Source organism: Acomys russatus, chromosome X (genome assembly GCF_903995435.1).
Source record: "Acomys russatus chromosome X, mAcoRus1.1, whole genome shotgun sequence".
NCBI classification, from domain to species: Eukaryota; Metazoa; Chordata; class Mammalia; order Rodentia; family Muridae; genus Acomys; species Acomys russatus.
This window is the reverse complement of record NC_067169.1, coordinates 46,687,639-46,709,803: the sequence shown is the minus strand read 5'-3', so window position 1 is coordinate 46,709,803 and position 22,165 is coordinate 46,687,639. Positions and strand designations below refer to the sequence as shown.

At 46.5% G+C, this 22,165-nt stretch overlaps 1 protein-coding gene across 1 annotated transcript; it reads left to right on the top strand.

Moving 5' to 3' along the window:
• The first annotated feature begins 3,894 nt into the window (after nucleotides 1-3,894).
• On the top strand, nucleotides 3,895-20,526 carry Amer1 (APC membrane recruitment protein 1). Its single transcript, XM_051141278.1, has 2 exons — nucleotides 3,895-4,113; nucleotides 17,058-20,526. The coding sequence occupies exon 2, from the start codon at nucleotides 17,149-17,151 to the stop codon at nucleotides 20,488-20,490; it is 3,342 nt and encodes a 1,113-aa protein (XP_050997235.1). The 5' UTR covers nucleotides 3,895-4,113; nucleotides 17,058-17,148; the 3' UTR covers nucleotides 20,491-20,526.
• Nucleotides 20,527-22,165: the final 1,639 nt, after the last annotated feature.

The window sequence follows — 22,165 nt, the reverse complement described above, 5'->3', positions numbered from 1 at the left end:
GCCATGCCTTCTTCGATATGATGGAATATACCCTCTCAAACCAGGAGGCAAAATAAAATCTTTCTTTTGTGAACAGTAAGTAGAAAAGTAGCCAATATATAGGTGGTATTGTCATTAATGTAGAAGAGGACACTAAGACTCAGAGTGATGATTAACCTGCCCAGATAAGTTGTGCTGCCCCTATGTGATAGAGATTGTCTTAGTTACAGTTACTATTGCTAGGATGAAACAGCATGATCAAAAGGAACTCAAAGAGGAAAGAATTCATTTGGCTTGTGCTTTCACATCATTGTTCAGTACAGGAACTGAAGCTGGGCAGGAACCTGGAAACAGGAGCCAATACAGAGGAGCCATGGAGGGCACTGCTTACTGTCTTGCTCTCCATAGCCTGGGACCCAGAACCACCTGCCCAGGGATGGCACCACCCACAATGGGCTGGGCCCTCCCCCAATCAATCACTAATTAAGAAAAGGCCCTACAAGCTTGCTTACAACCAGAGCTTCTGGAGGCATTTTCTTAATTGAGATTCCTCCCTTCCGGTGACTATCCTGTGTCAGGTTGCAAAAAACTAGCCAGCTTAAGCTGGCAACCCAGCTTATGGAATCTGCTGTACAGCCACTGCACTTTATTGCTTCCAGGAAAATGATGAAATTAGCTAACTGGTCAAGAGTATTCCCATTTAGTCATGCGTTTTTACATTTTGGCTGAAGATCTATTTTTCTAGTCTAATTTTAAGCTTACTTTCTCCCCCCTATTACAAATACAAATGTAGCCAATCACAATTTTTGCTCTTGCTCAACCCAGTGTACCAGCTCACAGCTCCAGGCATTTTTACTTTGGGTAGGAATCCTTCCTGTACTTTTCTGATTTTGACTCCATTATCAAGGCCATCTTCTAGATTTTTCTAATGCCCCTTGCCAATTTGTAAAGAAATCATACCATCTGTATTGCTTCAACGCACCTTTGCCAGATATCTGATTTAGCTTTCTGCCCCTCTGAGAATTTCACCCTCCAGTCCCCTAAGAAAAGATTACTATGGAACTTTCTAATATAGACTACCAGGCCTAGGCTAAAAGAGGTAACCACGGAATGCAAAGTAGTGGGCACTATACTTGTTCGTGCAGGACTTTCAAAGTGTTTATGGTATTGCCACTACACAATTCACAGCCATCTTCATAGGTCAGTCTCCCCCCCCCCCCCATTTCTCTTCCAGTCTCATCCAGACTGCATTTTCCCCTTTCTCCCCTCCTGTCAGTCCCATCTACCACCTCCCAGGGATATCAACTGAATATGATAATGGTTTTCACTGGAGCTAGAAGATACTGTGTAGCATTTTGTAGATTAAAACAAACAAAGAAACAAACAAACTAGCTTAAAACAGGAGAGAAATCCTGCTTCCCACTGTCACCTTCTGGCCTGAATAAATGATCTGATCACCCCGGTCAGCATGCGAGATGGGCACATTAGAGGACCCCTTTTGAGAGGAGGCATTTTTTATGCACACGCTTCATTTTTTTTTTTTTTTAACTCCAGAGGAAGGAGTGGTATACCGTTGAAGAGCTATACCATTCCTTCCTATGGTCTTTCTTGGTATGTACATTCTGTGGTGTACATGTATTCTCCTAAGACTTGGGAATCTCGTGACCATAAACAAGGCTCAAATTTGAAGGTATCCTCAGCATTTCAAAGAGTGCTTTCTGGCCTTTTCTTCTTCTTCTTCTTCTTCTTCTTCTTCTTCTTCTTCTTCTTCTTCTTCTTCTTCTTCCTCTTCTTCTTCTTCTCCTTTTTTTTTGTTCTATTTCTTCTGGTCTCATATTAATATCTATCACTCCCAAAGGTGACTGGTGTGTCCAATTTCCTTGAGACTGAGAAATGAGCATGCAGAACTATCTCCTCTGATGGGAGCAGCACAGCATTGCCTGGGGCTTTTTCTAGCCCACAAGCTGCCTGTTTTGCACAAGTTCTCACTCCAGGACTGTCTCGTATCCCTGGACTCCAGATCTTAAAATTATCTTTTCCAATTTAAAACAAAATCAAGGATCTGTGTGAAATGTGAGCAAGTTTCCAGTGATAGAGACACATGTTAGCAGAGTATGACATAGGTGCTGAAAAAAATATGGCTTGTCAAGCACAGTAAATGAGAATCAAGACTTTGCAAAGCTGGAAAGCAGAAGTCCAAGGAAATGTTATAATCCAGCCATTCAAATCAGACTACAGGAAAGGATTTATACAATGAAGTTATATAGTGAATTAACTGCAGTTTGCCATTCAACATTTATTGAGACCCAGAACTAGGACTCTGATTCACACCAGTGGCTAATTATTTGGTGAAGATGTCTAGAATGTCATTGAAGGTCATGTAGCATCATGGAATATCATAGAAAAACATGAATTGAATTGATAGAGCGTGTTCCGTCTTTGTGAAAATGGAACGATTGTCTCAGAATGGAGACCAGGTTGGCCAAGGTCTCACAGCAAGTCTGAGGCAGAAAGAAAAGTAGAGGTCTGCTCTTAACGTCAATTCCTTTGCTTCACACAGACAGTGGCAGCAGCCCACATCCTACTAGTTCAGCATCTGGGTCTTTACTAGGTAGACAGGATCCAGTAGAGTAACAGAAACTCTGCCTGGGAGGGGGAGGGGAGGGGAGGGGAGGGGAGGGGAGGGGAGGGGAGGGGAGGGGAGGGGCTACTGTCATTGTGCTCTAATCCTTCCCTGCTCTTTGACCTCAATCCACTTTCCCCTCCCTTTTAGACACTGAGGGGGAGGAGTTTTCAAGCTGGGGTTTCTGTACATTCCAGAGCTGGTTATACAACTGGATTCTTTGTTGCTCTGGCTCACCTGGCACTGGCAGTTACTAATGGCACTTACTGTCTTTAGGCTAGTTAGAGGCAAAGCTCAGCTGGCCCCCTGCCACATTCCAGACACAGTAGCCTGCAAGGCTGGTCTGACAGGCCTCCTCTCACTCTTCCTCCATCCGACCTCTGGTTAGGGCTCAAACAAAACTTCTTTCGGATTTTTCCAGAAAAGGGGTCTGCACAGAACCAGACTCATCATGGATGGAAAGTACTCTGGAGATCTTGAGGATCATTCCACGTTCTTTGGAAGGTACGGAATTTGGGTGAGAGGCAAACTACAGAAACAGTAAACTATAAAAACAGTTATCTTCCTAGAGGAGAAAAGTGAAAGCTGCCATGAAAGGTGAGCATGTGCCTCAGGTTGCTAGCAGTCCAAGTAACCCAGGAGAAGCAGCCCTTTTTTCCTGGGCAGCACCAGGCCCTTTGATGACTGATGGGAATTGACCTCAACCTTGCCTTTCATCAAGGCCTTGAGCAAGCTGGGAAGCTGCAGCGGCTGGTGAAGCAGGTGTTGTTGGGGGAAGGGAAGAGGAGGCAGGTCACTTTCCTGACAGGTGATTTCTTCTCTGGGAACACTAGCCACCAGGCCCTGCTGCTACACTGAATAATTGGCCAGCCTCAGTGCCAAAGGGTTCTGCAGGCCTCACCATCCCAGGATCCCCACTTCTCTACTCCACTTCTCCCAGCTGGTCCCGAACTGCGTGGAGAAACTCCTCGGTTGCAACCTAGGAGCAGTAGCGCCAAAGCACAGGGCCAAGGAAATCGGAATGCGCGCAAAATCGAAACCGAGTTCCAACAATCTGGCAAGTCCCATCTGGGCGGGACTAGCTCCTTGAGTCGGGTGTGTAGCCACGCTGAAACCCGCCCCGCGTGGGAGCGGAAGTGGGGAGCCCGAGCACGGGGTTTGGCAACCTTTCCGCCCCTTGCCAATACCACGCCCGCCTTATTTGCATTTAAAGAGAGAAGCACCAAGGAAAACAGTGGGCGGGTCAGGGCATGCCTTCCTATCTTGGCGATTGGACCGCTTGCCTGCCAATCAGATCACGGACGTCCCACCCTGTAACTGTGGAGTCCAGGGTGAAGGGGGTATGAGGGAGCTGCCCAGAGCTTGGAGGAGGGTAGTCGGTGCAGGGGAATGCTGTAGCCTAGGTGGCGGCTGCGGCAGGAGCAGTGGCGGCGGCGTTCTCATCAGAGGCTCAAGCTCAGATCAGAGCAGCGCAGTAGACAATAACCGCGCAGGGAGCTGGACCTGGCAGGGTAAGCATTGCGCACAGCTAGGAGCCATCCTGCTGTAGGTCTGCATCCCCGCATGCTCTGCTCTGGTCGCCTGGAGGAGGACATCAAGGGCCTCGCTGGTCGGAGCCCCGTCCTCTCGCTGCTCTTTCTTGGAACTCGCTTTGCCTACTGTCCCTCGAGAAGCCCAGGGCCGTTAGTCTTTAGGGTATGAACGACTGTGGCTGGGGGTGGGGTGGGAGGGCCGGAAGGCGGGCGGACTAGCCTGGGCTACGCCTCTAGGTTGTAATGGGAGGTTGGGATGAGCCCACACGTGCTGTTGCGTGGTTCCGGGAGGGGCGCTGCTAGCTAGCACCCCAAGAATGCATTTGCAGGCCCGGAACTCCTTAGCTTTGTTTGTAGTGCATTTGCTGGAACAGCTGTTAGGCCGGTGCTGCTCACCCGCGAGGCCTTGCTGTGGCCCCTCCCCTCTGCGGTGCATCTCCTATGTCTCTCCTCTGCAGAGGAAGCTGGCGCGCTAGCTTAGAGCCAGACTGAGACTGGCTTTAGGGTGGATTAAGACATCCACAGTCTGTTCCTCCTCAAGAGAGCACAGTTGGGTTTCTGAACTTCCCACTTAGCCTTGGAACCTTGGTCCTGTGGTCCCAACCAGCCGCACCCCCTCCTGGGCCTCTAGTCTTGTTTGGCTCCCACCCCCATTGCAGGCGGGCTGGACCAGGAGCTCTTACTGGTCCTTGGGTTAGAGCTGCAAGGCCGCTTTGTTGCCGCCCCCCGCCCCCCTTCGCGCTTCTTTTCCCATGTAGGACATAGGGCGCTTTTTTCTCTGTAGCCTTCGGTTTAAAATAGCAATAGGCATAATATTGTGTCTGTGGGGGGCGGTTTTCCGCGCTAGAGGGGGGGCATCATTGTAGTAAAGAACACACGGTGTACGTAAGGCAGACAAATCCTACAACTTCTCAGTTACTTAAAATACCCAGCCTGCCAGACTGCTGTCATTGTCTACTGCAGATACCCCTGACACTGGTGACCGCCCAAAGGCGTGACTTCTCCTGAGCTCCCCTTTGAAGGGGCTAAGCTTGCCAAATGAGCCTTGGGTGTGGGGAAGGCAGTGGCCACAGCAGACACTAATACAGCAGAACCATCCTCCCCCTCGATGCTCTGGCCTTGAGAGAAGTCTAGATACACGGGTCTGCGGCTCTGGCCCGCCTGCCTGCCTCAGCAGCACTGGTATGGACAGGACCCAGGCAGGATACTGCATTGTTGGACTTCCTGCCCTACCAGCAGAGATTCCAACAAAGCCCTTGTCCTCAAGTGCAGCACCCCTCATGTACCCTACTCTGTGCACCACTCAGGCATTCCTGAAGAATAAGAGAGGGGATTTGACTAAGGGACTTTGCAGGCTGGACATCATTGAAGTGGGACAATGAGACTCAGTAAATAAGTCTCATACTTGGGAAAGTTAGCATGGAACCCTTTAGAAAATATCAGCCAGGATTGCCTTATTGTCACCCCTACCTAATTGACCAGATCTCAATACAAACCTCTATTTTCAGCTGGATTTTTATATCCCTGGTCTGGCTCTCTCCTGCTTTTGCTTCAATCCAACAGCCATCTTTTCCACACTCAAACACTCTCAACCTACACCTGTCCACGTCCTCTTCTGTTCAGGCCCAAGTTCTCAACCAACTTTCTCTTTGGGACATATCAGGCTGCTGCTTAATGACCGGACCTCTGTCTTGGAACTCCTGTACAGTTAAGTTTCCCTGACTCTGCTGTTTCCTTTATATAGCTAGCTAGGTTCTCTCTCACAACCCTCATCTTGGTAAATAAAAGCTAGACCTCAGCTACAGCCCCCTCAGCATTATAAAGCAGATAATGAGTGAACGTGTCAGAAGGACTTGCTGTCTTTGTAGAACTTTAGAAAACAATTTTAGCCATAACTTGTGTTTGTCCCATTCCATGAAACTTAATGAAATGAGCCCCAAGGCTCAGATATGTGTATAATATGCCTAATGTGAGTGGAAAGGGAGGTTGAGTTGCTACTACATTAAAGAAGAAAGTCATGATCAGTTCCCGGTTTAAGAACCTCAGGGTCTGGACTGCTCAGACCCTGAGGCTCTGCATACTTTTGGTTGCTGATTCATGAGCCTACAGGCAAACTGCCGTAGAGGGATGTATATATGCAGCGGGGGTGTCATTTGTAAAGCAGTTGGGAAGTATAGGAGTTTCGGAGAGGAAGAATAGACAGAATTAGAAATGAGAGGGAGTAGCTGGCAGGCAGGATGAGATGGCATAACTCAGAGGTACAAGAGTTTAGGACCCAGTGGTAGGAATTCTCAAATACCAAGCATTGGAATAATGATCTAATCTTTTTAGGGGGAGATGATTGAACAGGGAGTGATTAGGGTGGGTTGTGTGTTTGTCTACGCACCATAAGAATGGAGGGGTTTTTGTTTTGTTTTATGGGAGGAGTTGTTTTGGGGGATTTGGGTTTTGTTACTGTTTTGAGACAGGATCTCACTGGAACTTGCTTCCTAGGCCAGTGCTTTTGAACTCATTTACAACTGCCTGTCTTGAATGCTAGGATTAAAGTTTTGGGAGGTTTTGAATGGGTTTTTAAATGAGGCCTTCGAAACTGAAAGTATCCTACAAGTCAGGTATGTAAGAGGCCACCTCTAAACTTATAAATAGAGCTGAGTGCATGTTATCTCCAGAAGGAAGTTTCACGATGTCAGCTTCCCTTAGGCCTTTCATAGGCATGGAGAGGGAAAAGGGAACCTGGGCCTGAATACTTCCAGGCCTTTTAAAAGTCCCCTTTCTCTCAGCTACACAGGTCTTTGTGTGGACTAGCAGTTAAGACATCTATGGTTGGAGATGTGCCCTTGAAAGCAAGCAAGGTATGCTTAAGGTCACACAGCAAATTGAAGATAAGCTATTACTCTTGTGTGGTAGCCTTTTATGCTGTGCGCCAAGGTCTCTAGCTGGCGCCACTCAGTGCACATTTGGTGAACTACTGCTCACTCCTCCTACCATCCCACTCCTCAAAAGTGAAGGCTGCCTGCCTTTACAGGGCAGCTGCATTGTGGAAACCCCTCCCTCACCTGTTTGACTTTTTTTTTTTTTTTTACCTCAGTCAAGAGATTAAGGCCTGCAGCATGCTGGGGGCTAGAAGTGTCAGGAGGAAGGAAGTGTTTGGGAAAAGTTGGTACCTCAAGAACTGTCATCTTTGCACTCAAACTGTGTATAGAAGAAATACCTACTCTTTGGTGGTCCAAAGAAATAAGGGAATGAGACAAAATAGCAGCAAGCTTATCGTTTTATGAGTTTACTCGTAGAGCTGTTCCTGTCTAGGAGTCATGATCTGGTTTGTTTTCTCTGCCAGTGAAAAATTTTGAACATGCAGGTAGTAGCGTTGGGAAAATTCTGGAACATTGCAATCAGGAGCAGACAGAACCACCCAGCAAAGAAATGCTTTTATTACGGGTGATGACACATACACAGAGATACACACAGCCAGCAGACAGAGGGAAAGACAGTCCACAAACCCCCAGGGGAGGGGTACTCAGGAAGCAAGCCCTGTGTTTCCTTGAAGGGTCTTCCTTCCCTAATTTAGGATTGGGCAGTTTGAAGAAAGGCCAGATGGTGGATTGACCCACAACTGTTGAGTAAACAGGTCCTAATCTGACCTTGAATTTGTTGAGCCAGTCCATCAGCAGGGGGCCTTCTGTCAGGAGAAAGGACCTATGAGGCTTTTGTTTTAAACTACCAGGCATTTGTCTCAGATCTGCTGAGTGAGAAAGAAGCCAGCCATGTTGGCTATTCACCATCTTTATCACCTAGCCATTGATCCCTCACCCTAATTCTCAGCTGTCTGACTCCCTCACAGTTAGGCCGCCCGAAACTGAAAAGGGAAACTCCTGGTGGTAGCTTATCCATTTCTCTGCACAAATCCTGTTCAGGCAGATAAACTAGATGATAAAGTTTCAGCCCCAATAGGAAGAATTTCATAGCCTTTCTGAATAGATGGAGCAGGTACAGGCTGTCTCTGATCTTGCCTTTGCTTGACTAGTGCTGACACACTGGGAGGCTACCTAGACATAGTACCTACCTTGGGGATATATCTCTCTGATGAGACTCAAAGGGAAGGGCAGGTAAGTGGATCTCAAAGAGCATTGCCTGATTTTGAGCTGACTAAGGATCCCCTAAGAGAAAGCTGGAACATCAGGAGGATCCTCGTGGGTGGGCTATTGCTGAGTATTAGAATAATTTCCTAGCACATATGAGGTACTATGTTCGTTCCTCCAGCACCAGAAAACAATGCAAAAATCAAACAGAAAAAGAAAAGCACCAGGAAAGCTCATTTCTAGGGAGAGGCTATGTCTTGGCACCCTATTTTCTGATCTGAGTAAGATCCCTGTATATTTGGAGCTGAGACTGCAGGGCAGAGAAGTAAGGCTGAAAACTTTCACTGGGCACTCAGGAAAAGCAGACGTTTGAAGGGCAGACAAAGGGGTATGATGACAAGCCTTGTGTCATCTTCAGAGGACTCAGGGTGGAAGGGGCCTGACATCAAAAGGGCCCACCATGTAGTTTTTGCTCCATGCATAGTGATCAGTTTGCCTTTGCAATGATCTCCTTAATCCATAACCACAATCCTGCACGATAGGTTAAAAACAGTTCTTTTCATTTCACAGATAAGGCATTTCTGTCTCAGAGAGATACTTTTGCAAACCATTTGGCCTGAAAAGGCAGAGAATGGCATTCCAGTTTCAGGCTGCCAGACTCCAGCTGAATTAGAGTACAACCAAACCAGCATCCCAAGCCCTGGCTCCAGGGTAGACGTGGTGACTGTGAGATGGGGAGTCCTTGTGAAAGAGCTAACTGGACAGACTGAAGCCTGCCGGAAAGAAATAAGTAAGGATGAGTGTGTGAACACAGCAGTTAGATCTGCTGAGGCAATCGCAGCAGGGAAAGAAGAGCCATGTTTGGGACTTGTGCTGCATCTGGAGTTGATGAGTTTCTTTCTAGAAAGGAGGTGTCTCATAGCAGGAAAGCTGCAAATTCAGAAAGGATGCTGCAGGAGTGGGTGAGAGGGACTCTTTCCACCACTTCTACTGTTCCTCTAGAAGGGTCCAATCCAGGAGCCCTTCTTTGACACTACCAACATTTTGACCTCAGGTCCTGTTTATGGCTTCCAGTAATGTACTTGAGTACCAGATAATAGCAGAGGTCCTTATCTTTAAGTAGCTCAAACGCTTCAAAATTGTCCACCTTTTCAGCTTTCTGTGTCAGCCTTTTTTGGTACTTCAATCTTATCTCCCAAGGAAACAGAATAGAAGATATGTCTGGTAGTTTGAATGTAGTCAAGTAGTGGTGATAGCATTGTTGGCGAGGAAATCAGTCACCAGCTGAATAGATAGCACCTGGATTCTGAAGTCATCAGTTTTTGTTGTTGGGTTTTGTTGTTGTTGTTGTTGATTTTTTGGTTTTTGTCTTTTGTTTTGTAACGTCCTGGGCAAGGCCAAAACAGCAGTAAGTATAGCCAGTGAGGACAAGAAATCCTTCAGAAAAAGCTAAACTGAGCTGGGACAGAGTGGACTAGGGAAAGGAAATGATAGCTCTTACAGGTATGAAAGGAACCTTCATATTTCTCCTAGCCCATTTTTTTTAAAAAAACATGTTTTACTGGTTCTTTGAAATATTCATTGATGTGTTTTGATCATGTTCACACCCCTTTTAATTCTTTAATTGGGGGCCCTGCACAGTGAAGCAGAGTGGCATGGGATTGAAACTCAAGAGGCCTGGAAGCTACTCAAGTTCTGTCATAATCCCATTAGAGACCTTAGACAAATCTTTCCCCAAGTCTAGGCACAATTTTCTTTTCTGTTACAAGGATTTATCATCCCCCAGTAGCAGGGATTGATGGGTTACTGGGAAGAAAGAGTGGGACTGTTGAATAGGGAATGCATTGTGTACTGATAGGTACCCTAAATGATAGAAGGGTATCTATTAATTGCATTTCTGTTTATGGTGGTGCTTTTAGCTAAGTTTAAAATGGTGATCTATGATCTAGAGTAGTTAGCTTCCTGGACATTAATAGTTGGTCTAATGAGCAAGTAAGGCTTCTTGCGGGATAACTACATAATCATCAAAATTTATATTTAGGAGAAGCTCAAAATGTTTCCGAGGTACCCATAGAGCTTTGGAGAACACCCTAGTCAACCCCAACTGGGGTAGATTTACTGCTAGAAATTATCCAACCATACATAGTTGGGATAAACATTAATGCAATTTTCCATAGCATTTGAGCTTCTTCTGTGCAATGCATTTTATTTCGTACTTTACATGCATTGGTTTTTTTTCCTATACTAATCTCAATAAATATGAATTCTCAATAATCCCTGTCATTCAGCATCTGGCAGAGCAGCGTGGGTCCTACCACTTGTGGGTAAATCCAGGCCCTGCTTGCTTCCAGATGAGAACAGAAGGACCTCAAGATCAAAGGTCTCAAGTCCTGTTTCTTGTTCAGGGGCAGATTAGAGTGCTCAGGGTAAGACTTATGGCCCAGGCACTAGGCAATGTTCCCGGTCTCTCTGGGGGAAGTGGAATGAGTTTTCCATGGAGTGTTATAGTTTAGCTCTTTTACAATGAGATTGCAGATATAAGAAGGCAGTGGAGACTCCAAAAGCCTATGATGATACCAGAAGCATCACAGCTCCTTGTGTGAACTGCTGTGCTAAGCATGGCAGAGGAATTAGGTGGAAGTCTGAAACCTGCTGGCAGGCTGTCTTGTGTGATGCAGGCCTGGGGGATGCGTCCCTGGTGGTCAGTACAGAGCCAATGGTGGTGGAAGGGCTGCCAAGGCAGCTCTGCTATAGCTTCCCTGACCACCTTAGTCAGCAGTGAAGCCTTGGGCAGAATAAATGGGGTCTCAGATGGTCATGGTGGGGGATTGGCAAGCATGCGATCATCCCCCACCCTGAGCACACCAGCCATCCTTTATGTATAAACCGTGGGCGGTGGGGAGGGGTTTTAAGGGTGAATGTGTCTGATTTGCTAGAGTTAATGGTGCCAGGATACTTAATCTACATGCATTGGTACGGTACCTCATTTACATGCTCCTATCAGAAGAAGGAAAACACAATACTTAATTATCCTATGGGTGAAGGAATCACTTTTAGGTACAATTAGAGATCATTTTCTGGAGGCTAGGAGCTCTCAGCACAGGGTGGGGTACTTGCAGGAATTCCCTGTGCTTGAACAAGTTCCTTATCAGGAAGGGGTCAGGCCTGTAATCTTCCTTGAGGGCTTTTGATACTCCTTACAAAATCTGGGGTTACCATATCAAGTGGAGTGGGAACCCTGCTGAGAAAAGGGAGTCCACCTTCAACATTATCCAGCAGAGTCCCACAAACCCCATTTTAAAATTCAGGAAATTGAGGGTCAGACAAGTTGGATGACTTGCAGAGGTTTTCCTAGGGTGGCATAGCAAATTCCAGAGAAGAACTGTCTGGCTTCCTAGAGGGATGACCCTCACCACTCTCACATCCTCATCACCCTCCCTCCACCAATATACTGAGAGACTGGATAAATTAGGAGTGGACTTGTCTTCACAAAGACTGCTAGAACACATCTGGAAACTATAATGGGTGAAGGCCATGCCTCTGAAGCTATTCCCTTGTTTCTTCCCTGAGCCCAGCCTTTCCAAAGTTGGCCGAGATTGTCCCCTGAAGCTAAACTAAGAACAGAAACTGTAAAGGTTGGCCTGAAGCTGTTTCTTCCTCAAGATAAGGGTTTCAGGTGGGACTATGGCTGTTCTTTTACTTGGGTTTTGAGTGGAGAGGAAAAGAAAATCATACTTCCCTTTCGTAGGAGCCAGTTTTTACTTGTCTCACAGTGGCCTGAGGTCGGTTCTTGGATCTTGAGAGATTCCATCATTTTCTGCCAGTACCAGCCTTAAGGGAGTTTCAGAATTTGTCCTTTGTTGTTCCTTTTGTTTTGGGCCCCACTTCTCCCTCCTGTAAGATTTCTTCTTACCCTAGGTCAAGGCAGAATAGCCTGTTTTAGAAGGACAGTTTAGGAACTCTGGTAGAATAATAAGAAGTATGAAGATGTTTTAGGGTAGAGGTAGCTAAGTAAGACCAGATTAAGGATCTTTAAGCTATATAATACTCCTAGTGCACTCCTTCAAAGTATTCTGTGGAACACAGACAAAGATCCTGTGAGTGGTTTTGGGGGCCATGGTTTGGTAAGGAAAAAGCAAGAGAGAGATAATAAATTATGACATAGTTTCAAGAGTGATCCTTGCTTAGCAAAAATAACCTGGGTCTGGCTAAAAAGGAGCTCTACAGTGGGGCAATAGAATCTCTGTCCTAGGGAAAATGAGATATACCCCATAGTTGAAGCCATTTGAAGCCTTGGCTGAAGCATTAAGTTTCCTGGTGATTTTTTTTTCCTTCAAACTACACATTGTATATTTCCTTCTGCCCCACTTGTTATTTTTCATTTTACATCTGCATAACACTCACTACTAATAACCACAGCAGAGATTCAATATTATTCTACCTTGAAATTTCCTCCATCAAAGAAATTAGTACATTACTCTTTAATTTAGCCTCAGGCAAGTTCTAGTGGCAAAGGCAGAATGCAGCCAGATTCTTTGCCCAGATAACACAAAAAGTCTCCTCTAGCCTAGTTGCTGTTGAAGTCTTTGCTTCCCTCTGAAACCTCTTGAGCCAAGCTTCTAGAGTCTACTTTGAATTCAGCACTGTCTTCCAGACTCAGCTTAGAGCATTCAACTGGGTTTCTAATCCAAAGGTGTAAAATCTTTCCCATTTACAAACAAAAACAATAGCATGCTCAGGTTCTTACTAGCACAAGCCCACTCCAGCCCCAATTTCTGACATTGTTGCTTCTCTGTTGCTGTGATAAAACACTATGACCAAGGCAACCAATAGAAGAGTTTCCTGTATAGGTGGTGGCTCCAGAAGTTTAGAGTACATAATGATGAGGCATGCTAATAGCAGGAAGCTGGGAGGGTATATCTTGAACTTCACACACAAAGCAGACAGAAGAAACTCTCAGAGCCCACCTCCAGTAGCACACTTCCTCCAGCAAGGCCACGCCCCCCTAAACTTCCCCAAACAGGACCACCAAGTACTGGTGCTCAGACATTTTCCTGCTCCCTGGGCCTGATCGGTGTCTCCTGACAGGTGAGGGGGCTGGTGTGCTTTGGATTCTAGTACTGTGGCCCAAAGCCTCCGAAAGCAAAGTGATAATGTAGAGCAGTGGTCTCAACTTGTAGGTAGTGACCCCCCCTTTGAGGGTCAAATGACCTTTAACAGCGGTCGCTTAAGACCATTGAGAAACACAGATATTCACACTGTGATTCATAGCAATAGCAAAATTACAGTTATGAAGTAGCGTCAAAATAATTTTATGGTTGGTGGTCACCACAACATAAACCGTACTAAAGGGTCCTAGCATTAAGAAGGTTGAGAACCACTGATATAGAACATGGTGATGAGTTGGCCTCTACCCCCCCCCCCCCATATAGCATTCTGGCAAGGTTCAGAGAGACTGTCCTCCAGCAAGGGCATCGACTTTATAGTTTCTCTCCACCAAATCTTCATTGCCAGAAACTATTTGATTTCACCAGAATGAGCCCCCTTTTGATTGATGAGAACGCATATCCCATCTAGATCACTGCCATGTCCATTCCCTACTGTTTGACAAAGTCCAGGCTGAATGCTTTTTCCTTCTCAAAGTGTCTTTACTTACTTTCTTTTTTCCCCTGTCTATCTGTGTATCACTGTATCTGTCTGTTCGTCTGTCTGCCTACCTACCTACCTACCTGTTCTTTGAGAATCTCATACATGTGTAAAATGTATGTTGATAATACTCATCTATCATTCTTCTCTCCTCCTCCTGAACCCCTCTTCTATCTCTTCTTTAGTTTTATGCCCTCTGCGTTGCGTTCTATCCCAGTGAGTCTAACTAGCACTGCCCTATGTGTGTGGATATAGGGCTTTCCACTAGTGCCTCAGTGACACACTAGGGACCACAGCTCTGAAGAAAACTGATGTTCTCTTCTGCAGCAGCCATCATCACCTTCCAGTAGCTCTTCAAGTACGGAAGAAAGTTCTTCAGTTCTTCACCAGTCCACGCTGACATTTAGGTTGCCTTGATCTCATACAGGTCTTGCACATGCAGTCACATCTGCTGAGACTTATCGTACCCAGCAAACATTTTGCCATATCCTTCCATTACTTCTAATTTTTACAGTATTTTTTGCCACCTCTTCCTTGATGATCTCTGAGTTTTGGGGTAGGAGATGTGATACAGTTTACAAATAGGGATGAGTTCTCCACAGTATCTCATTAGCTGCATATTGATCAGGTGCGAGTCTCTGTATTAGTCACAGTCTACTGTAAAAAGAAGCTCTGATGACGGCTGAGGGCTGCACTGATGCGTGAGTATAAAGTATTTAGGAAGCAGTTTGGTATGGAGTCCATTTAATGAAATAATAATAGTAGATCCTCATCTAGGGTCTGTGGTCTCCACAGCCATGGGTTTTTGGACAATGAAGCTTTTTTGAGCCCAGGGAGTATGTTTTACCTTTTAATTTTGTCCAGATGCTCATTAACAAAGTATAAAGACTAGCTCTGTATTACTTAGTTGGAAATAACAGGGCATCTTCAATCTCAGCACTCAGAGTCAGATGCAGGAGAATCTCTGTGAATTCTAGGCCATCCTGGTCTGCATGGCAAACTCCAGGAGAGTCAGGACTATGTAGAGATATCTTGTCTCAGAAAACAAAAACAAGCAAGCAAACAAACAAAAAGAAATAACAGGGGCTCTTCTTTAAGGGCCTGCGTTATGCTACATGTTCAAACTTCTGTAGATAAGATTCTCTCCCTACTAGCCTGTAAGCTCTCTGAAGCTAGGACTGGGGATTCCTCTTCTAGGCATGGCCTGATGAACTGAGTTTAGTGTCTGTCACTTACTGAATGTTCAGAGAGACTTATTTTTACAAATTCCACACTGGGAAATACAATTTCACGTATCACTTCATTGCTGCCACCCCCATCACCAATGTCATAATGACAATCCTGTTAGTAATTTCAAGGCTGAGGTGAGAAGATTAATACTATGAAAAGTAAAGAATTCAAATACACGATGGGCCCATATTCTCATTATACCAGGAGGCACAGAATTCTAGGTGGTTGTGTGCTTAGTGGTGACGGTACTAGCTGTTTGTTCCAGAGCTGAGTTTGTACAGTGTAATGTCAGGAGAAATGCAACTGAGAAAAGAGCAGTTCAAATCTCTGCACTGAGAAATTCGGGTGAGCTCATCTCTTATCTCCACAACCAGACATCATCTGACCCTGGTTGTTTAGCAAAGTGCTCTTAATGAGAAGCTGGGTTATTCTGATGATTTGGGTGCATCAAACTAGGTGAGATACCGGGCATTGAACTGTTTGGAAGATAAGAACCTAGGTACTAGGAGGGATTTGTCTAATGAAATCACAAGCTAGAGTATAGTCGTTAGTTTCTCTTCAGCCAGTGCTGACCTACAATATTCTACTGCAGAGAACTGTGTGAATCTAATTAATGTGGCACGCAGTCACTGGACCAGTGTTCTGGCCAGCTATTCCTGGGACCATTGCAGCCTCACTTTCTCCCTTCCCATCCTGCTCCTAGCATCTTGCACTTTCAATCCCAACAGCCGTTGTGTCTCCCTTTGCCAACCCAGAACTACAAAGATGGTTCAGGGAAGGAAAGGGCTTCCTAAGGAGGGAATCGCTGGATTGCCACAGGCTAATCAGTGATTTAGCTGCCAGATGTTTACTGTCACTGCAATATACCAGACTTGTCAGGTACCAGGAAAATGATGAGGTGTGCTGGTGTAGAAAGTGGTTAATTCTTCTTTTTCATTCCAATTCTATTGGCATTTGGATTAGGCAGCCTTCACCAGAAGGGTGTAGCTTACACCAAGTTCATGTATTTAAATATCTCTTAAGCTAGGAGCATGAATCATGTAGAGTTATGTGTTTTCACGTTCCCTTCCAAGATAGCAAGCCAGATGGGGACGGAGATATTGAGGGGAACAGAGCAGAAAAAAAATGTTTGCCTTGTGTTCTACAGTAGAATCTGGTGGTTCCACTTGCTGAGGAAAGTCAATAGAGGTTCTGACCTAGACCAAACGGTCATATAATCTCTACTAGGGATTTATGTACATAGGCAGATGTTGGAAGGCTTCTTGAACAGAGGATACTGAAGGCCAGAGGATATTTTTCCTGTGGTTACCATGTCATTTTTCAGGTCCTAGATTTCAACCCTGATCTTTAACTCACTGTTGTTCCTTCTCTGGTGTTCTGGAGTTTGGCCATTGTCCAAAGGGCAGCTAAGAAAAACTGTGGGCAGAAGATGAAGCTGTAGATATGCTTCTCTTCCTAGCCCTGAGAAAAGTGTTGATGATAGTACAAGGTAATGTTCAACTGAGGCCTGGATCCAGTAGAACCCAGTGAAGGCTCAGGGAGCACCTTCACCACATAATTTTCAAAACTTCAGTGATGCTAGAAGCAACTTCTCTATTCCTTTTCTGACCCCAACTTGATAAGCTTCCTCATAGACAATAGCACAATTGGGTTTTTACACACCTGTAATTGCCTCTGTCAAATCCTTTCCTCTATTTCCAGCAGCCTAAAGGGAGTAGACTAGCAGGGCGAAGCTAATGATAGCTCCCTGCTGCTCAGTGTAAGAATTTTACTGCCCTGGAGCCCAGAAGAAGCTCAAGCAACAAACCAAGCCTACAGAATAGATTAAAGTTTTACCACTGTTTCCTTATTTTCTCTCTGATTCCTTTCAATCCAGAAACAGTAATCACCCATAAAAACCAACGCAGCTCACCATTATGTACTTGCTCACCTTTATCTGTCTCTGTCTTTGTCCCTCTTCTCTCTCAGATCCCACTGTCATGCTTCCTGATTGATCATGTTGTAACTGTACCTGGACTACAAAGGTGGCATTTCCAGTTGAACACTTGCCTTCATCATCATGGAGACGCAAAAGGATGAAGCTGTTCAAATCAAGGGGGCATCAGCCTCTGGGGATACCCAAGACCAGGAAGCCGAAAAGGGAGCCAAGAATAAGCCAACTGAGGCAACTGAAGGACTAACATCAGAGCCACCCTTATCAGGCCCAGGTAGGCTGAAGAAAACTGCCATGAAACTCTTTGGTGGCAAGAAGGGAATCTGTACTCTGCCTAGTTTCTTTGGGGGAGGTCGAAGCAAAGGTTCTGGGAAAGGCAGCTCTAAGAAGGGTCTAAACAAGAGTAAGACTCACGATGGTCTGAGTGAAGCATCTCATGGCCCTGAAGATGTTGTCATTGAAGAAGCAGGCCTCTCTACACCTTTGTCTAAGTCCCCTTCTCAATTTCCTAGCTCCCAGAGTGCCCATGGAGCTTTGGAGATAGGCTCTAGGCATAAGACATCCGTGGCTGAAGCCACAGAGAAAGCTGGAGCTGAGAAGGTACCCTCTGTACACAAGCCGAAGAAAGGCCTGAAAGGCTTTTTTAGCAGTATCCGCCGTCACCGGAAGAGCAAGGTTTCTGGGGCTGATCAGAGTGGGCCAGGGGCCAAGGAACTTGAGGGGGTCAGAACCAGGTCTCAGGAGAATATGAGTTCAACCTCTCTCCCCAGCTGTGATGAGATATTCCCAGGTGCTAGAAAGGAAAGTGCCAAACCTCAAGATGGGCCTGAACCAAAACTTTCTCCAGCACTAGAACATTTTTCACCATCTTCTGAGAAGGCAGTTTGTAAAAATCCAGAAAAACTCACAAGGACCTGTGCCTCAGAGTCCATGCAACCCAAGCCTGTTCCTGAAGCTGGTAATCTGGAGGAAACTCTCCCTTCAGAGACAGAAGAAAAAGTGGTGACAGGAGAGGTAAACCCACCCAATGGCCCTGCTGGGGATCAGCTAAGCCTTCTGTTTGGCGATGTCACATCCCTAAAAAGCTTTGACTCACTGACAGGTTGTGGTGACATTATAGCAGAACAGGACATGGACAGCATGACAGATAGCATGGCCTCTGGTGGCCAGAGAGCCAACCGAGATGGGACCAAGCGAAGTTCCTGCTTGGTGACCTATCAAGGAGGCGGGGAGGAGATGGCCTTACCAGATGATGATGACAATGAGGAAGAAGAGGATGAAGAGGTAGAATTAGAGGATGAGGAAGAGGAGGTCAAGGAGGGGGAGGAAGATGATGATTTAGAGTATCTGTGGGCAAGTGCCCAGATCTACCCAAGATCTAATCTGAACCTCGGCTACCATACTGTTACATCCCCCAGCCACCAGGGCTACATGCTCCTTGACCCAGCTCGGTCTTATCCTAACCTAGGCCCTGGAGAACTTTTGACTCCTCAGAGTGACCAGCAAGAGTCTGCTCCCAATAGTGATGAAGGTTATTATGACTCTACAACACCAGGATTTGAGGATGATTCAGGTGAGGCCCTGGGGCTTGTCCACAGGGACTGCCTACCCAGAGACAGTTATAGTGGCGATGCCCTGTATGAGTTCTATGAGCCAGATGACAGTCTTGAGAACTCCCCACCTGCAGATGACTGCCTTTATGACCTCCATGGTCGCAACTCTGAAATGTTTGGTCCTTTCTTGAACTTTGAGCCCTTTTCTTCTCGGCCGCCTGGGGCAATGGAAACCGAGGAAGAACGGCTAGTGACCATCCAGAAGCAGTTACTGTACTGGGAGCTTCGCCGAGAACAGCTGGAGGCTCAAGAGGCATGTGCTAGAGAGGCTCATGCCAGGGAGGCTTATGCTCGAGACACCCACAGTCGGGAAGCTTATGGCAGAGATGTCCGAGCCCGAGAAGCCCAGGCCCGAGAAGTTCATGCTCAAGAGGGCCGGGTCCGTGAGACCCAGGTCCGGCAAGAGAAGCCCGTCTTGGAGTATCAGATGAGGCCATTAGGTCCATCAGTGATGGGTCTGGTGGCAGGGACATCAGGAGCTTCCCAGACTTCCAATCGGGGAACCACTTCTGCTTTCCCTGCTACTTCTAGCAGTGAACCAGACTGGCGGGATTTCCGTCCTCTGGAGAAGCGTTTTGAGGGGACTTGCTCCAAAAAAGATCAAAGTACTTGCTTGATGCAGCTCTTTCAGAGTGATGCCATGTTTGAGCCAGATATGAAAGAAGCAAATTTTGGAGGCTCACCCAGGAGAGCCTATCCTAGTTACTCACCCCCTGAGGAGCCAGAGGAAGAAGAAGATGAGAAGGAAGGGAATGCCACTGTGAGTTTCTCCCAGGCCCTAGTAGAGTTTACCAGCAATGGAAACCTTTTCTCTAGCATGTCCTGTAGCTCTGATTCTGACTCGTCCTTCACTCAAAACCTCCCTGAGCTGCCCCCCATGGTCACCTTTGACATTGCTGATGTGGAACGGGATGGGGAAGGCAAGTGTGAAGAGAACCCTGAGTTCCACACCGATGAAGACCTTACAGCCTCCTTGGAAGCTTTTGAGCTGGGTTATTACCACAAACACGCCTTCAACAACTATCACAGTCGATTCTACCAAGGCCTGCCCTGGGGTGTTAGCAGCCTCCCTCGGTACTTGGGGCTCCCTGGCATACACCCTCGACCTCCACCCGCTGCAATGGCACTCAATAGGAGAAGCCGTTCCCTTGACAATGCAGAGACCCTGGAGATGGAGCTCTCCAGTTCTAACCTAGCCCAGGGTTACTTGGAGTCTGATGAGCTGCAGGCCCACCAGGAAGATTCTGATGAAGAAGGTGAAGAAGAGGAAGGAGAATGGGGCCGAGACAGTCCCTTGTCTCTCTACACTGAACCACCAGGGGCTTATGACTGGCCTAGCTGGGCTCACTGTCCTCTTCCATTGGAGCCAGGTCCTGCTTGGATAACCCCCAGTCAGCTAGATGAGCCTTTTAATCAGTCTTCATATGGGCAGGCAACCTGTTGCGTACCTCCTGTAGCCATGTCAGTGTCAGCGCCAGGGCTCCCAAGAGTACCTGGAGACACTCTGTCTCACCTAGCTCGACCTTCCCACTTACCCCTGCCCATGGGTCCTTGCTATAACCTTCAATCACAGGCCTCCCAGAGTGGGAGGGCCAGGCCTCGAGATGTACTGCTGCCTGTAGATGAGCCCAGTTGCTCCTCTGTCTCTGGAGCCAATTCTGTGTCTCAAGCCAAGCCTGTAGGCATCACCCATGGTATCCCTCAGCTACCCAGGGTACGGCCTGAACCCCTTCAGCTTCAACCCAGTCACTACAGAGCTTCCAACCTTGACCTATCAAAGGAGAGGGGTGAGCAATGTGCCTCTCTCTCTACCAGCTACTCCTCCACTGCCATGAGTGGAAACCTAGCCAAGTAGTCATCAATTCCAGAGTGGAGACCTGAGCATGTGAATGGGGGGTCAGGGGTTGGGCAGAGGGGTGGGGGTGGGGGGATTCTGTTTAACTTGAAAATCCTTTTGGCCAAGATAAACTCCTCTGGGTTTTCACTTTGTTTTCCCACATCCCCTGCCATTTTTGGCCAGGTTCAGCTCAGTACATCTGCCTAGGGAGGCTGCTGCTTCTGTGCTCCAGTTTTTGCTTTGGGGTTTCTTTCTAACCCATATAGGGCTTGGGATGCATCCTTATTATAGGCTGAACCTCTCTCCTCTGGTCCCTTGTTGACTAATGAACCACTGATGAGCAACCAATTTTTTGCACTGACTCTCATCCAGAAATGGGAGGCTTGCTGGCTACTAGCAATATGAAGTTATGGTACATATCTTTCCTAACCCCATTCCTTTCCATCATGTCAAATGCCTATAACCTGTTTATCCCAGTTAGTTTTGTTTAGCGTGGCTCAAGTAGCATGTGTCTTGCTCCCTGTTGCTGTGGATTTTGGTATCACAACTAGATGATGTCCTTTTAACCTGGCCTACCATAGTCTAGATTGAAGAAAAAAACTCTAATCTCTGTAATGGAGTGATTAAATCTGTCCATAGTCAAGCAGATTACAAAGATAGGTAGAGCGTGGAAACTGCTGTGGTGTCTTGAGCTGTGGCATAATAAGATATCCTGTTTGTATCTTAAGCCTGTGGCTGTTGCAGGCACTCTAGAACTTCCTCTTTCTCCTACACCTAAAAATGTCATAATCTCATCACAAAGAATGTAGTTTCTTAATTGAGATAAGGGAAAGGAAGCCCCTTAAATTGGGCTTGACTGGATAGGACACTGGGTGTGGTGGGATGCAAAGGAAGGAGTCTCAGACTTTGGAACTTGAAGAAGCTCATCTTAGGAGGGAAAACTTTTCCCACCTCTCCTTTCAACCCTCGCCCTGCAAAAAAGAAAAAGTTCTTTAATCCTTGCCCACCCCTCTGTGAAGTGGTTCCAAGCTTGTCCAAGACAGGATGCCAAAGGCATATCTATCACCTATTGCAGTATGCACTCTAAAAAAGCTTTCATCTTCCAGTTAGCCAAGTTCTTAGTATTGTCAAAGGACCAGGCTTCTTGAGAGGAAAGACTGTACTGTGCCCTTGCTCTGCCAAACTACAGGACTGATTTGCATGGCAGTGGCAATCCTTTCTGAGATGAACAGCACCCTCCCTTCTCTTGCATCCATGCAGTTTTCTTCTTCTTCCTTTTTCTATTTTGTTTTATTTTGAGACAGGATCCCACTTTGTAGCCTTCGCTATACTGGAACTCACCGTATAGACCAGGATAACCTCTAAGTCACAGAGATCCACTGGTCTTTGCCTCCTACCAAGCCTAGTCTAACAGTTTTCACTTTTACCTAAATTGGAAACACTACGAGGGAAGAGCTTGCCAACAGGCTTGACTTAGCCAGGCTCAACCTTTCCTTAATTATCCATATGAGGCAGTTTCTTTGAACTTCTCCATCATGCCAGGCATGGAGGTGTGTGCCTTTCATCCCAACACTTGGGAGGAAGAGGCAATTGGAGCTTTATGAGTTTGAGGCAAGCCTGGTCTATACTGTGAGCCCTAGGCCAGCTAGGGCTACACAGCAAGAAAGACCTTGTTTAAAAAATGTTGTATTGG

Excerpts from the sequence above, each read along its gene's own strand:
- Amer1 (XM_051141278.1), top strand. The coding sequence starts at position 17,149 with ATGGAGACGCAAAAGGATGAAGCTGTTCAAATCAAGGGGGCATCAGCC.